This window comes from Gekko japonicus, unplaced genomic scaffold (genome assembly GCF_001447785.1).
Source record: "Gekko japonicus isolate JY-2015 unplaced genomic scaffold, Gekko_japonicus_V1.1 scaffold825, whole genome shotgun sequence".
Lineage (NCBI taxonomy): Eukaryota > Metazoa > Chordata > Lepidosauria > Squamata > Gekkonidae > Gekko > Gekko japonicus.
In genome coordinates, this window is record NW_015166447.1 from 452789 (window position 1) to 469003 (window position 16215).

Consider the following 16215-nt stretch of genomic DNA (forward strand, 5'->3'; position numbering starts at 1 on the left):
GTTGAACTAGGGTAATTATTTGCTTACGGGGTCAAAAGACGTTGTGCCTGCCCTGGATGGGTCACCATACCAAGAAAATTCGAACTTGTGGGTCAACATACTGAAAAGTTCGGGAACTCCCACTCTAATATATCTCCTCTGATAACTACTTCTCACTCCAAACATTTTAGTAATATTGAATAATCCTTATGAAAGACCACTGAAAGGTCAATAATCAGTAACAGCAGACTTGCGGCCCTTATTTATTGCTTAGTGGAGATCTTCCACTAGGGACCACCAATACTTCTCTGTTCCACAGTCAGGTCTCAACACAGACTGAAAAGTTCAAAGATTGTTACATCATCCAAGAAGGGGTGAAAGTAAGCCAGTATGGGCTGGTATAGACTGCTGGTAAGAAAGTGGCTGAAGTGGTACATCTCATCTTTTGTTTCAACAATCAGAGAGAGACAGGGCAATAACAAATTTAAGCTGTTTTCATCCCTGCATCCGACTATGACATCCAGGAGCTGCTTTCTCACCACTCTCTCCATCACTGTCCCTCCAAAAAGGTAAGTTTGACACTAGGCTGTAATTACCCACCACTTTTAATCTAACAAGGATTCCTTCAACAGAGGATGAAGAAACTGCCTCCTTCAAAAACTTAGGAAGAACCCAAAAGACAATGAATGATTAACAGTCATTATAAGTAGCCCTTCACTTGGCACAATATTATTAGCCAGGATGAGCATGGATCAAGACTACAAGAGGCAGCCTTCACAACACCCAAGATACTATCATCGTCCTTCAGGGACACCAAATTAAAGCTATCACTAAACAGATCAGATGGTGCAACAGACAATTCAACTACCTGATGCAGTGATGTCTAAGTGATGCAACTGATGTCTAAGATGGAATGGAACTGAGATATTTTACTAGCAAACAACCATCCAAAAGCATCATACGTTATAGTCAATTACTGTACACTATGGAATTCCACCTTGGAGTACATAAATACCTCATGTTAATGCAAGTAAATGCAGCTGCAAAAAAAGTCTTTCTTCCAACTCAGCCTAGCCTGTAAGATAGCCGCCTACTTTGATACAGCTGATCTGGCCACTTGGATCCATGCCACAATAACATAGGATCCATGCCACAATAACATACTGTAATGCACTGTACATTGGTCTCTCCTCAAAATCAACTTCTGTCATTGTCAAGGTTTCAGTTTTGTTTATCTTCGCTTTACTTTTCACCTTGCCATGCTTTAGGGGGGAGGGAATTTCTGAGGGGAATGTGTGTGGGTTGAGTGTCTGTCTTAGGGTTGCCAAATGTTTTTTGGCCGGGAGCGGGGGGCTCCCGGCCGGCGTCTTAGACATGCGCGCGCGCTGCGTGCGCATCACCCGGAAGTGACGTCGCACGCTGGGGGTGGGGCCACGCCATCTGAGGGGAAAACTCTTTGTTTTCCCCTCAAATGGCGTGGCCCTGCCCCCAGCGTGCGACGTCACTTCCGGGTGATGCGCACGCAGCGCGCGCGCATGTCTAAGACGCCGGCCGGGCGCCCCCCCCCTCCGCACAACAAACAATAGGCAACTGACGTATGCATGGGGTGTGGGGGTGCATTGGGTTTTACCTATAACTTCTGAATTTCACACACTTTCTTCAGTCCTGACAAAGAATCAGTTCCTGTAAGTAAGCATATCTCTAATAAAGCATCACTGCCAAAAGTGTTGCGGAGAGTGGGGATCTGACAGTCACTAGCAGAAGTACTTTTTGGCACGCCCAAAACCCTGAGAGCAATCTTGAATTCATCAGGATCCCTTTGTCACTGAAGGCAGACCATTTTAAACATACAATATGCATGACTGGGGTATGTTGGTAACACGGATTTGGATGAGCCTTGGCTTTATCTACAGGCATCTAGAACTTACAGAAAAGTCATCATCAGGGAACAAGATGAGGTCTTTGAGATGGTCATTCTCAATATTCTTCTCAATCTCTGCAATGACTGTTTCATAATCCAGAGGTTCCAGAAGTTTGGGCTTCTCTTGCTGAAGAAAGAAAACAAAAGAAACATTAATTTTAACTCCCCTTCTTTCCCCTTTTCTGCTTATTAACAGAGCTGGGATTCATTTTTAGTACCATTTTACACAGCAGAGCTGAGATGAGGGCTGCTGCTTTCAATCACAGCATGATATGGTAATGCAGAGAATACATAAAGAAGCAGAAAGGCTGAGCAAAATGTTCATTATCAGACTGATTATTTCCTGATAGTTCATCTCATCTAAGGGGGATAATCATTCTATGCTGATAAATCAAATCATCCCACACTGTCACATTAACCTACTTATTAAGCTCAGGAGCCCCCTCCTCTTACTATATCAACATTGGTACTGCACATGAATAATATTCTGGTTGCAGAACAGCTAATTTGAATTCCACTTGTTTCCATGAGCTGTGTGCTGATTCATTCCATTACTCTCATATACTTGGCCACATTATAAATGCTAGTAGCTTGCTAGAAATAAAAGTATCATTGGTCTGTTTAACTTGGCATTTAACTTGGTCTTGCTCTCAGGATGAACTGTTTGGCAGTCAGCCCCATGCATGGGATAATATCTCCATAAGCCATCATGAAAGTGCTATTGTTGTTCAAGTGATATTACCATTTTTAAAAGCACTCAGAGGAAACAGACAAAGAAAAATGTAAATTTGCATCTGCCTCAATATACAATACAAAAATAGAGAGGGGTGAGCTGAACAAATAATAAAAAGGTGTTTTCAAATATAAGAATGTGTGTCAAATGGACAAAGGGGGAAATTTCCCTGCTTCTGAGAGTCCTACTATTAAGTCAAGGAGGAAAAAAAGGAAACAACTGGGGAGAGAAACAAAGAATGAGGAAGAGAAGGGGTAGTAAGAGGCCTTCAGGTGGGGGCAGGGGGACATACCCTTCTGAGCTGTAAACAGGGAGCAAGAACATATTAGAAAAATTCTGAGGCTGAAATTCCCATTGTACCAAAGATATATAGTGGCTTCCACCCAGGGTAACTCCCCATTTCGGCTTCTGTGTCACTGCAAATATTGTTATGTTCAGTTATACAGTTTGCATATCGCTACAGTGCATAGTTACTATAGTGAAACAGCTACTCCTTATAATTTTTTTTAAAATGGCAAAAGCCAGCTCATGGGGTCTGTGTACGTGTGCATGTGTAAGCATAGAAATGCTGGGCAAGAAAGGAAATGGTCCTAGATATAGGCATGGAGGTACAGAAATCTGCAAGTTCTCTTCCAGACTTTCCTTAAACCCATTTTGGGGGTGATCTATCACAGTAAAGATTTTACCAAAGCAGGTTGGAAAAATGCAGAGTTGCACCAGGGAAAACTGGAAGTGTATGACCAGATGACTATGTTGTGTGGAAACCCCAGAAGAAACACTGCAATTTGGGAGGCAAGGAAGAAAGAACCCTTTTTGGAAATGTACGAAAGCTTGGCAGAGCAATTTTCTAATGTAAAACAAAACGATGGTTTTGACGCACAGAACTTAAGCTTAATGTTCATTTCCTGTTCTTAAACAGAATGGGTATGGGGCTCAGTAACACAGCCACTCCCAAAAGATAGGGCCACCAACACAGAACTTCCTTGATTTACCAGCCAGAAACTGTGAAAGAGCCGAAAATAGCTGGTTGTACTGTGGCCACCACAACCACTGCAGAACTTGGCTGAGTATACTGTTCCAGCTAGAGTTGCTAGCACTAGGTTGAGAAATATCTGGAGATTTTGGGGTAGAGCTGGGGAGGGTGAGGTTTGGGGAGCAAAGTGACCTCAGCTGAATAGAACACCATAGAATCCATTCTCCAAAGCAACCATTTTCTCTAGGGGAACTGGTCTCAGTTGTCTGGAGATCAGTTGTAATAGCAGGAGACCTCCAGGTGCCACAAAGAGGTTGGAACCTTAGTTCCAGCTGACTACTTTCTACTCCTTTTCAGCCCATCATGTAAGTACAGAAGACCCAGCAGGCACTGAAGGAAGCACCCAAGAATGCCCCTTCAATCAGGGTCTCCCTGCTGTTACTACCTTACTTTAGCCAAACCACCAACAGATACAACTTGGATGGTCTGCCAAGATTGCCTCAGAGCTCTAACACAGTTCTGACACCTGAGAGGGGCTGGACTTGTTGGCATTTCCAAGGCATCTGGATTTTTCCCTTCTACATGCATAATCAGATAAATATGTAAATATCTTTTACATAGAGAAGTCTCCCTGCTATTACAGGTGCTGTGGACAAAGAAGTATAAGAAAATTATATTGTGTCAATGTGGGGAATAGTGGTAGAGAAAAATAAATGCAACAACACCCAATAAATACTATTATGATGTGTATCTACAGAGATATTAGTGGACATCGATGGGTTGGATCCCAGCTAAGTGAGGAGCCATGCTCCAGCAATGAAACATTGCTCCATCAGAGGAAGGCTCATTTATATTTTAGTTTATAATACAAAGATTCAAAAGGAGGAGGAGGAGGAGGTTGGATTTATATCCCACCCTTCACTCAGAGTCTCAGAATGGCTTACAAACTCCTTTCCCTTCCCCTCCCCACAACAGACACCCTGTGAGGTAGCTGGGACTGAGAGAGCTCTTTCAAGAACAACTTTGACACAACTATGGCTTGCCCAAGGTCATCCAGCAGGTGCAAGTGGAGGAGTGGGGAATCAAACCCGGTTCTCCCAGAGTCCACGCACTTAACCACTACACCAAAGCTACCCACTGGAACCACTTGAAATGGAAACATGCCACCACTTAAAATCTATTACAGCTTAGAAACTGGGAAGAAATGCTTTGATAGGGAAGAAACTCTTATATCAACCCATCTATCTGACTGAAATACTTGAGTCAGAAAGGACACAGAGTAGACTTGAGTCATTAATCAATAGATATAATTGTCAAGAATTTTTAAGAAAACTATTTGATGTTTGCAGAGGGGATAGTAGGTGAAAGGTAAGCCTGATTAACAAAAATACAGTATTTTAATAAAACGTCTGATAAATACGTCTGATAAGGAAGACAGGATCTCATTTTCCATTTGAATTGTCCCCTGAGCCTGAGCTGATTGTTAAGAAGCTCTAAGATCAAGGTTACTGCTGCTGTCCTGGGTATGATGTTGCTATCTCAGAAAGCATTAGTAATGAAAAGTTGCTCGTATTGTGTTACATGCTTGAAAGCAAGTGGGCAGAAAGATGAGCAGAGGAGTACAAAAAGTCTTGGAAGGGTTGTTCTGTCAGCTTAGGAGCAAAGAGAAAATGCTTTTTCCTGAAGCACTCGTTGGTTTGTGGAATTCACTTAAAAAACTTATACAGATTTCATTTTTAATCCATTCCCCTTTTGCCTGTTTTTTCCCCTTATTCCTGGTTTGTTTGACTCTATTGCTAGTGCTAAAATACTCCCCTTTCCAGATCCTTCCACTACACAGCCCCTGCCATCATCACAAATTCCTCCTTGGAATACTTTTCCTTGGCCCTTCCATGGTCCTTCACTGTGAAGACAAAGGTCCTGAGTGAAATATGAGGACCTTCAACTCTGATGTCGTAGCTTCTCATCCAATATCCACAGTGGAAAAAAGCCATTCATGGCTGACACACTAATTATCAAGCACAACCAGCTACAGCTGCAGACTTGGCTCATATTCCCTAGCAATTGAAGTGAGTCAAACGCTTGACTTCCCCATGGGCTGGTTCAGGAATTCTTCCCCAAAGCAACAAAGCCATGTGCTGGACAGATCTAAATTGAATTACATCCAGCCAGTAAACATCACATAATATAACTCTGTACTCCACAGGTTGGCATGAGTTATGTTGTCACAGCAGGGCATGACAGCTAAGGGAAACTGATCTGTTCCCAGGTCAGCTTCATATTTAAACAAGTGTTCCTGTAAACTATCCTTTAACACTCAACTATATTTTCTTTTTTTTAAGTATGCATATTAAACATATCCTCCCCAGTCCCAAAGCAAAGTTTGAGTCCCATGGCATCCTTAAGACCAACAAAGTTTTATTCAAGGAATACACTTTTGTGTGCATGCACACTATTTCAGATACATTGAAATGGAAGTTACCATCCCATATATATAGACACAGGGTGAATAGCAAATTAGCATACAGCAATTTCCTGAGCAAACAGGAATAACAAGCTTAGCTTGTTTGTGTTTACTTCCAAGGGAAAGCATAGTGAACTATGCTCACCCTCTGTCTATATGTATGGACTGGTAACTCCATTTCAATGTACCTGAAGAAGTGTTCATGCACACAAAAGCTTATACCTTGAATACCAACGTCTTAAAGGTGCCACAGAACTCAAACTTTGTTCTGCTGCTTCAGGTTCGCCATCGCTTTCCTCCCAAGGAGCAGGTGTCTTTTAATTTCACGGCTGCTGTCACAGTCTGTGGTGATCTGGGATCCCAGGAACGTGAAGTCTGTCACTACTTCCACGACTTCCCCTTCTATTTGCCAAGGAGTGATGGGGCCAGATGCCATGATCTTAGTTTTTTTGATGTTGAGCTTCAAGCCCACTTTTGCGCTCTCCTCTTTCACTCTGAACAAGAGGCTCTTTAGGTCCTCTTCACTTTCTGCCATTAGAGTGGTATCGTCTGCATATCTGAGGTTGTTGATCTTTTTTAAATTAATTAATTTAATTTATGTTTATCCATCCCTTTAACTGTTTTTAAAAAAAACCCAGAGCATCCCAAAGTTATTTCAAAACATTTTCAGGCACTAATCAGAGCCCCTCAGCCCTTATTTTATTCTTGTCTTTTCTAATCCGCAATTTGTATGGACTTTTGGGGGCAGCTGCCCCTTTTCCAGAGGGAGACTCCTCGTCCGAAGGCCCCGAATCTAACTCGCCATCAGATTTGCTTTCTTCTTCTTCCTTTTTGTCCTCCTCTGGTTCCCCAAGCTGTGTTTGCAAGAAATCCCGTGCTTTAAAAACAGAGTCAATCTTTTCTTTTTTATCATGGAACTTGAAAATGACGTATTCTGGAATTATCCATCTATAACTGATGCCATTTGTTTGTAAGAAAAAGGTTAATTCTTTGTAGTTCTTTCTCTTCTGTCTCATGTCAAATGGAATGTCTTTTATAATCCTGATATTGTTGTCTCTGATTTTCAAGGGTGTTCCCATAGTTGCTTTCAAAATCAAGTCTCTCACGTGTCTCTTCAAGAATTTGACTACTATTTCCCCAGGCAGATTATTTTTCTTGATATATGATGAATATGACCTATAGACCACATCCATCTCGCTGTAAAGATATTCCGCTGTCAAATCTGTCATTGGGGCTAGTGCTTCACTCAGCTGTTGCTTCAAATTCTCTCCATTAATTTCCGGGACCCCCTGGAATTGCAGGACCAAATTTGCTTTCTCCATTTGCAGCTGTAAAAGTTGTGTTTCTTCCGTGGCTTCCTTCACTTCCAGCTTCTTCACCTTTTTCCTTTTTTAGTGCTGGTGTCCATTTCCTTCACCTTCTCTCCCATTTGCTCTGTTGCTTTTAACGACTGCGTCAATTGCATTTGCTGTGATGCCAAGCTCTGCCCAACTGTTGACAGTTGCTGCTTGATACTTGTCATCTTATCCAGCAGAGGGTGCAAGGAATCAGCCAACAGTTTGGAAAGGTCGGAAGTCTTTTCCGGCTGAGGACTGCTCCCTGGTTTCGCTTTCAACAACTTTTCTTTCTCCTGTTTCTTCCCCGCCATCTTTTTGGATTTGTTTACTTTTTCAAAAAGTTGCTAAAGTCTCTGATACTTGCCCAAACGCTTATCTGCGCTCTGGTAAGTCTCTTAAAACATATTTAAATGCTTGTTTTTCTGCTCCCCCCTCTTTCTCCCGTGTTTCGTCTGCGCGTTTGGGAGGATCCCCTCCCCCGCTCGCTTTCCCAATGCTCTTTAGGGAGGGCAGCTTTCTTTTAAATCTTCGTGCTCGCTTCAACCCAACTCACAGTTCATTGTTGGCCAACCGGCCTCACTCATCATCGGTTATTTCGCTTGATCTCCAACGCTTGTCCCGGTCAGCAGCACTCGTACCATTCAGTCACTCAGTGGCAGGACCTTCGGGGCGTAGGAGCGCCTCAATTCTCTGGCTTCTCACCATCGAAGAGGACGCCCCCTCAAAAGCCCCCTGGCTGGGAGCCTTTTACCAAGGCTCCAGGGGAGTCATGACCCGTAGGACCCCCTCCCACATGCTGGTGTGCTGTTTGCATCCCCGGAGTGACCGGGAGATGCATCTGCCTGTGTGTCGCCATAAACTGGAAGTCCACATCCACATTTCTTATACTAATCAAGCCACTTCTATTTTCAGTGTTGCCAGTGTGTACTCATATCTTATGCAGCGTATAGATTATTCAATCCCTCTTCCACAGAGCAATTCAGCTAAAGTTAGCCATGACTAATAACTATTGAAAGTTACAGAACAAGAGAAGTGCTACAAATCCTTTGGCTTTCAAGGAGGACGAGTCACATCTAACTTTAACCTGAGTGTTTTTGACTTCTTAAAACTGGGGGAGGGAGTTCTTACATGGAATGGGGCTGAAGTACCACTGATGCGCTAGAAGCATGGAGCAGCCTTGCTGCAGTGAAAATCAGACTTGGGTCAGGGCTGGGATATGAGACTTCCTGGGAATTCCACCTATGCTCCCATGGAAGAAAGACTGTATATAAATGTACTGAAACTTTGTACAAGATAGCTGCTTGTATGGACTACGAGAAGCATTTGTAGGAGCACTGTATTTCAGGGACGAGAAAGCAATCAGGACCTGAACAGCTTCTTTAATGCCCCAGTCCCAGGACATTTGAATTAACAAGGTTTCAGGATCCAAGTTCAAGTTGTAATAATTTTATCCTCTCCATTGGCAACAGTACAGCAGCTTAGACCAAGTATGCCTCTTTCATGTTGAAATTTGAGCTCTTTGGTTTTGCATTTGTGTTGGAAAATCCTGACAATGTTTCTTAGACTTTTTTATCTTTACCACACAAAAAAAAGTCATAAAAGCAGTTCTGAAGCACTGCAGTTTGAATTACTGCACTTCTGCCCAGTAATGCTTGCTGGGAGATTTGTAACTGAGCTAAGCTAATTTAAAGCTTTAACAGTCATGGGATTGTCTTTCCTGAATTTAACTTGTCTGGTTCTCTTGGAAATGGACCAATTAGGCAGACTCTGAGCCAAGAGGGAATGAGGCAGAATTGGATTTTTATAGTGCTTTTATATATTTGCTAGCTTAAATGAGCAATGGACTCAGTGAAAATGATGGTGTTTCTATAAAAAGAGGCACTCACCAGCACACTCCTACTGTTACACTCACTTTCTACAGACCATTGACTCGATATCTGTAAATTGAAGCCTCCTATACTAGTCTTCAACAGTCAAGTTATCGTTCCCTTGCACCTGGCTCAGGCTACTGCTAGAGAATTTTCATTACCATTCACAGCTGGGGGGAACACACACACACACACACACACACACACACTAGCAGTATACAGCTTGCTGATTGTTAATAATGCTCCACCTCCTACAAATTCTCATTGTTTGTTCCACTCTCAGCAGTGGCTCTCCCAGCAATGAGACTAAAAATATCCTCATAATTGATTCCACAGAAGCAGACACAGCACATAGTTTGCCTGAGGTTTCAAAATCTGAGCACGCCAGGAGAATAACATTTAATAGAAAGCACTTGTGCAGAGCAATGGGGCAAAACAATACATATATACTGTATTCTGACTCTGTGTAGTTGAGAGTAAGCTGTCTGAAGCCTCAGAGGTCTTGGACACCTGAAATCCAGGCTGCAAAGGTGTATGTGCACACTGGAGTTTCCCCTCCAGCTACCTCTTTCTGTGGCTCCTGTGCCAAACCCTCAAACTGCCTTTTAACATCCTGTCTCCAAAGAAGATTAAAATACAATTTGAAGTCCATAACCAGCAAAATTCCAGTAAGCACACTCTACTAGTTGTGTGAGCATATGTCCTAATGTCGGATTGGAGCTATTAAGCTGAATTCCCTGTAAGAGGCAGGAGCTCAATTACTGATATCCTCATAGGGATGGGAAAGCTGGAACCCTGTAAGAGAGCTCAGAGGGAGGGAGGATAAGGACAAGCTCCTTCCCGGCAGTTTTTGGGAGAGGTGAGACTTGAAGACGGCTAGTGAGGGCTAGATCTAAGACTGACCTTTTCAATCCAATGACAGTGACTCACAGGTCTTCTGAAGTACTTCTCCCCTGATAGCAGTGGACCAAGAGCCTTATACATTGGTTACTGTACTGATAACAACTAACTACTCAGGGTAGTCAATGTGCTTAGACTGGAAGAACTTTCCACAGTAAAGTTGCAGAGTGTTGGTCTGCAGTAGAACAACTAGATTCAAGTCCAGTAGGACCTTAGAAATTAACAAGATTTTCAGAGAATGAGCTTTCGAAAGTCAAAGTTCCCTTCATCAGACACCAGGTATCCGACAAATGGAGTTTTGAGTCTCGAGAGCTTATACCCTGAATATCTTGCTGGTCTCTAAGGTCCTACTGGACTCGAATCTAACTGTAAAATCGATTAGGGATATAAGAACTATTACCAGAAACTGTTGGCTACCTAAAGTATAACTGGGACAGACATCAACTGTTCCCAGAATACGCTAACATGCAGTTGGTAGATACACACACTCTCTCTTATCAACATTTCACTAGTTAAAATATAAATATTTGCCTCCCCTGATTACCCAGAATATCTTGAGCAAAGTATGACTGGATAACTCAAACTCCTCTCATGAAAACCAAGACAGGCAGTGTCACATCTCTCCTTATATATAAAAGAGTTTTGGTGTGACTCCTGAACACGCTCCCACAGCCTTTCACCCACTCAGCTGCCACTCTTGCGGACTCCCAATCCCCTGGCTGTATAGCCTCGCTACGTTGGCTCGGCCTCGCCCACAGAGCCGGCAGCCAGCATTTCATTCTCAGTCTGGAGGGAGCCAGCGAAGGGAATGGACGCTCCGCCGAAGGAGCGGCAACCCCTCCATAGGGGAGAAGGAGGCAGGTCTAGCGAGCAGCAGCAAGCAGGGGAAGCACTCACCTTCGCTGCTCCCCGCAGCCCCTCTCCCGCAAGGCTGGCACTTTGTCAGGGCGATAGCTCAGCGGCTGCACCGCAGAGAAGGCTGCCCAGCACCTTTCAACAGCTCCCCCGCCTTCCTTCAGCAGCAGCAGCGCCAGGGAGGGTGTGGCCTGGAGGAAACGAGCTGCGGCTCCTGGAAAGCCTGACTCTCTCCTGAGGAAGACACTTCTTTTGGCTCCTGTGTGGGCCTAACTGTGACTAACTGTCCCCTCAGTGGCTTTTGGTAGGCAACCGACTTCTGTCAGTTAAAAAAAAAAAAAAGGACTTTCAGCATAACCCCCTCCCCCACCCACTGTACTTTCTCCTCAGTGCCTGTTGCTTGGCCTTTGGAAGAAAACTCATTGGGGCCAGTCCTGATAGGGTTGACAACTCCAGGTGGGAAATCCTTGGAGATTTGAGGGATGGAGCCTAGAGAGGCTGAGGTTTTAGGAGGGTTGGGACCTCAGTTGCAATGCCATAGACTCCACCCTCCAAGCCAGCCATTCCTTCATGGGGAAACATTGTTGCCAATCTCCAGTTGGGGGCTGGAGATCACTCAGAATTACACCTGCTCTCTAGGAGGGAGGGGGAGGAGATGGAAAGCTGAAGCCAGGGGGAAGATAACGGTAGGTTGATGGTTGGCTGGGAGGGAGATAGGATTGCCATTTCCAGGTTGGGGAATTCCTGGAGATTTGAGGGATGGAGCCTAAAGAGTTTGAGGTTTGAGGAGGGGTGGGACCTCAGACAGGTACGATGCCATAGACTCCACCCTCCAAGCCAGCCATTCCCTCATGGGGAACCATTGTTGCCAGTCTCCAGCTGTAGGAAAGCAGTGCAGATGGATTCACTATTCTCCTGGCCTGGAAATTGGGAACTAGTAAGTCTGTGCGTAGAAGTCTGGTGACTGCCTAAATGACGCAGTCGGTTTGGCCTTGAGAGAGGGGGAGAGGCAGAGATAACAGAGAACTTGCCTGCACACACACATTCCTTAGTTCATGTCTCATGACTAGGATGCTGTAATGTATGAAAGGGGGGGGGAACTAGAAGCTTATAAATAAACTCTGGGAAGTTCCTGCAGACTTGTGTCCTGTCATCTTTGCATCCCGTGAACCCTGCACCCACACATCCAGCGGAGGGATGGAGATCAAGCAGAATTACAACTGCTCTTCAGATGGCAGAGATCAGTTCCCCAGGAGAAAATGGTGGACTTTCTGTCATTATACCCTGCTGAGGTCGCCACAGCAAATTGACGCTGAGTGTCCAAGGCCGGGACACTCTCCCAGAGCCTCTTCCTAGAGCTCATTGTGTTTATTTCCGCAACGGGCCTTATTCCTAGTACAAGATATTGTGCTTGTGAGCTAATTTAATGTTAGTATACACCTGGTTGCTGAAGGAAGAAGAGGAGGGAAAGAGAAAGGGGAAAAGCTGGAGAATATCAAATAGGTAAGTAAAATAAAATTACTATTTCACTAAATCTTAGGAAAAACGGACTCTGCCCCTTCTGACCAACATAGCTGTTCTCCTTACAATTTGGTGGGAGGAGACTCCAGGCTAGAAAACAGGATCCTTCAGATTTGATCATTCTCACAGCTCTGAGAGGCTGGTCTTTTCACTTGATACTTTAATAGCGCCATCCAAAGCAGAGTTACATTCTTCTAAGCTGCTTTACTTCAAAGGACTTGGATGACTGTAACTTTAATTAGGATGGCACAGTGAGATTTGAAGCCAGACTTGGAGCCCTAAGGCTCACAGTGAATGTTGTTTTTTCCACACTAATGGTAACATTAATGGTCAAAAAAAGGACTGAGGCTGAGAGACAATGACTTCTCCACAACAAATGCCTTCATGCATAGCTGAGCTTGGATGTGGATGTACTTTCAATTAATCAACTGTGGATGACAGTTGCATCATCTGCTTTATATTTTTTTAGTTCTGCTGTCTGCCAGTTGCTGCAAGTAGTCTTCACTTAGAAACCAAAAGCACCCTTGAACCAAGAAATGAAGCTTAAAGGTTGCCCTGACCTAGATAGCCCAGGCAAGCCCGATCTCATCAGATCTCAGAAGCTAAGCAGGGCTGACCCAGGCAAGTATCTGGATGGGAGACCTCAAAAGAATACCAGGGACAGGAGCCAGAGGCAGGCTATCAAGCATCCTCCATGCACCAGTGGGAGGTGCAGCCTCCATGCACCAGTGGGAGGTGACAGAGGGCGCCATGACTTCCAGGTATGGGCATACAGACACAAATGCAAAATTCCCCCCCCCCACATAAAGGTTGAGCAGCTAAAGCATGAAATAAAATACAACTATTGGACCTGAAAATGTTTCGGTATTTCTGAAAATCTCAGATCCCAGTACCAGTATGGTAATCCCATGACTGCATCATCTTTACACCCCTCCAACTTCTATGTTAGCGCTTCTATAACTGACAGTGCCTCTTGCTGTGGAATATTTGTCTATAGGGAGACCACATTTAAAGTTACTAGAAGAACACTGGCATCAACATATTTCAATGGCCCAATTTATTAATAAAATTGGTGGTGTCCTTAATATATAATGGTGACATTGGTACAAAGGTTCTAAGATCTGAATCATAACCTGGAGGAGGAGCTTATTTTTGTGGGTTTCTTGGCAGAGTAAAAAACCCAGGTGTTCTAGGGTATTCTTTATCTTAAAAAACCTCTTTCCCATGTTGAAATCTATTTCATACTCACAACCTCTTCCAGCAAGGTTCTAATATCCTTTTGGACATTGTTTTGTTGGGTCATGTTCACATGGAATATAATAAGTCTGATCATTCAGTTGTCTAAATATTTCTGCTTCATGGCCTTTCTATATTTTGTATGACTGTAGCTCCTTCGTTATCAGCATCCTTGATTATGATGGTCTGGTCTTGTGTCAATGTATTAAATGCCATAATTTCAGGTTCATTTAAATTGGATTAAGCGGGTCTGTTGTGTTTCTCAAATTGTTCAAGGTCCTGGAGTATTTTATTTTCAAAAGCTTGGATAGTAACTGGCACTGGATCTGGTGGCGTAAAATTAGATGCCATGGAAAAGGGGGAAGACAGGGCAAGACTCCGCTGTTTATTGTCTTTAAAAAATGCCACAGAGTTCTAATAAAACTAAAAATAACTAAGTTCATATCATATGTATATCTTATGTATAAAAAACATTGTGTCATTCTCCACTGTAAAAGAATTCTTATCCTTATTCTATTTTCAAGACTGTTTTTTCTGTGCGGATACTTATTGATAGATAGAGTGCCTGAAGAACTATGGACGGAGGTTCGTGACATTGTACAGGAGGCAGCAATCACCACCATCCAAAAGAAAAAGAAATGCAAGAAAGCAAAGTGGCTTTCTGATGAGGCTTTACAAATAGCGGAGGAAAGAAGGAAAGTGAAAGGCAAAGGCGAAAAGGAAAGATTTACCCAACTGAATGCAGATTTCCAGAGAACAGCAAGGAGAGATCAGGAGGCCTTCCTGAATGAACAGTGCAAAGTAATAGAAGAAAACAATAGAATGGGAAGGACTAGAGATCTCTTCAAGAAAATTGGAGAAATCAAGGGAGCGTTCCATGCAAAGATGGCCATAATAAAGGACAAAAACAGTAGGGACCTAACAGAAGCAGAAGAGATTAGGAAAAGATGTCAAGAATACACAGAAGAACTATACAAGAAAGGCCTCGATGTCCTTGACAACCACGACGGTATAATCACTGACCTCGAACCAGACATCCTGGAATGTGAAGTTAAATGGGCCTTAGAAAGCATTACTAACAACAAAGCTAGTGGAGGTGATGGTATTCCAGCTGAGCTATTCAAAGTCTTAAAAGATGATGCTGTTAAAGTGCTACACTCAATTTGCCAGCAAATTTGGAAAACACAACAGTAGCCACAGGATTGGAAAAGGTCAGTATACATTCCAATCCCAAAGAAGGGCAATGCCAAAAAATGTTCAAACTATCGCACAATTGCACTCATATCACACGCTAGCAAGGTCATGCTCAAGATCCTACAAGCTAGGCTTCAACAGTACGTGGATAGAGAACTACCAGAAGTACAAGCTGGGTTTCGAAGAGGTAGAGGAACTAGAGATCAAATTGCCAACATTCGCTGGATTATGGAGAAAGCAAGAGAGTACCAGAAAAATATCTACTTCTGCTTCATTGACTATGCTAAAGCTTTTGACTGTGTGGATCACAACAAACTATGGCAGGTCCTTAAAGAGATGGGAGTACCAGACCACCTCACATGTCTCTTGAGAAACCTGTATAAGGGCCAAGAAGCGACAGTTAGAACCGGATACGGAACAACTGATTGGTTCAGCATAGGAAAAGGAGTACGACAAGGATGTATATTGTCACCTTGCTTATTTAATATATATGCAGAGTACATCATGCGAAATGCTGGCCTGGATGAATCACAAGCGGGAATTAAGATTGCTGGGGAAAAGATCAACAACCTCAGATATGCAGACGATACCACTCTAATGGCAGAAAGTGAAGAGGACCTAAAGAGCCTCTTGCTCAGAGTAAAAGAGGAGAGCGCAAAAGTGGGCTTGAAGCTCAACATCAAAAAAACTAAGATCATGGCATCCGGCCCCATCACTCCTTGGCAAATAGAAGGGGAAGCTGTGGAAGTAGTGACAGACTTCACGTTCCTGGGATCCCAGATCACCGCAGACTGTGACTGCAGCCATGAAATTAAAAGACGCCTGCTCCTTGGGAGGAAAGCGATGGCGAACCTAAACAGCATGATAAAAAGTAGAGACATCACCCTGCCAACAAAAGTCCGCATGGTCAAAGCAATGGTATTCCCAGTAGTCATGTATGGCTGCGAGAGTTGGACTATAAGGAAGGCCGAGCGCCGAAGAATAGATTCTTTTGAACTATGGTGCTGGAGAAGACTCTTGAGAGTCCCTTGGACTGCAAGAAGAACAAATCAGTCAATCCTCAAAGAAATCAACCCTGACTGTTCCCTGGAAGGCCAGATAATGAAACTGAAGCTCAAATACTTTGGCCACCAAATGAGAAGGGAGCACTCACTGGAGAAGACCCTGATGCTGGGAAAGATTGAAGGTCAAAGAAGACGGGGACGGCAAAGGATGAGATGGTTAGACAGTGTCA

The 16215-nt window shown here is 43.6% G+C and overlaps 1 protein-coding gene across 2 annotated transcripts in view; it reads right to left on the minus strand.

Annotated features, from left to right (window-relative positions):
- The window catches only part of DOCK10 (dedicator of cytokinesis 10), a 292508-nt gene that overhangs the window by 150770 nt on the left and 125523 nt on the right, over positions 1–16215 (minus strand). For both annotated transcript variants that reach the window (XM_015411999.1, XM_015412000.1), the window contains exon 2: positions 1908–2027. In XM_015411999.1, coding sequence (XP_015267485.1) covers positions 1908–2027 — 120 coding nt within the window. The remainder of the gene's footprint in view (positions 1–1907; positions 2028–16215) is intronic.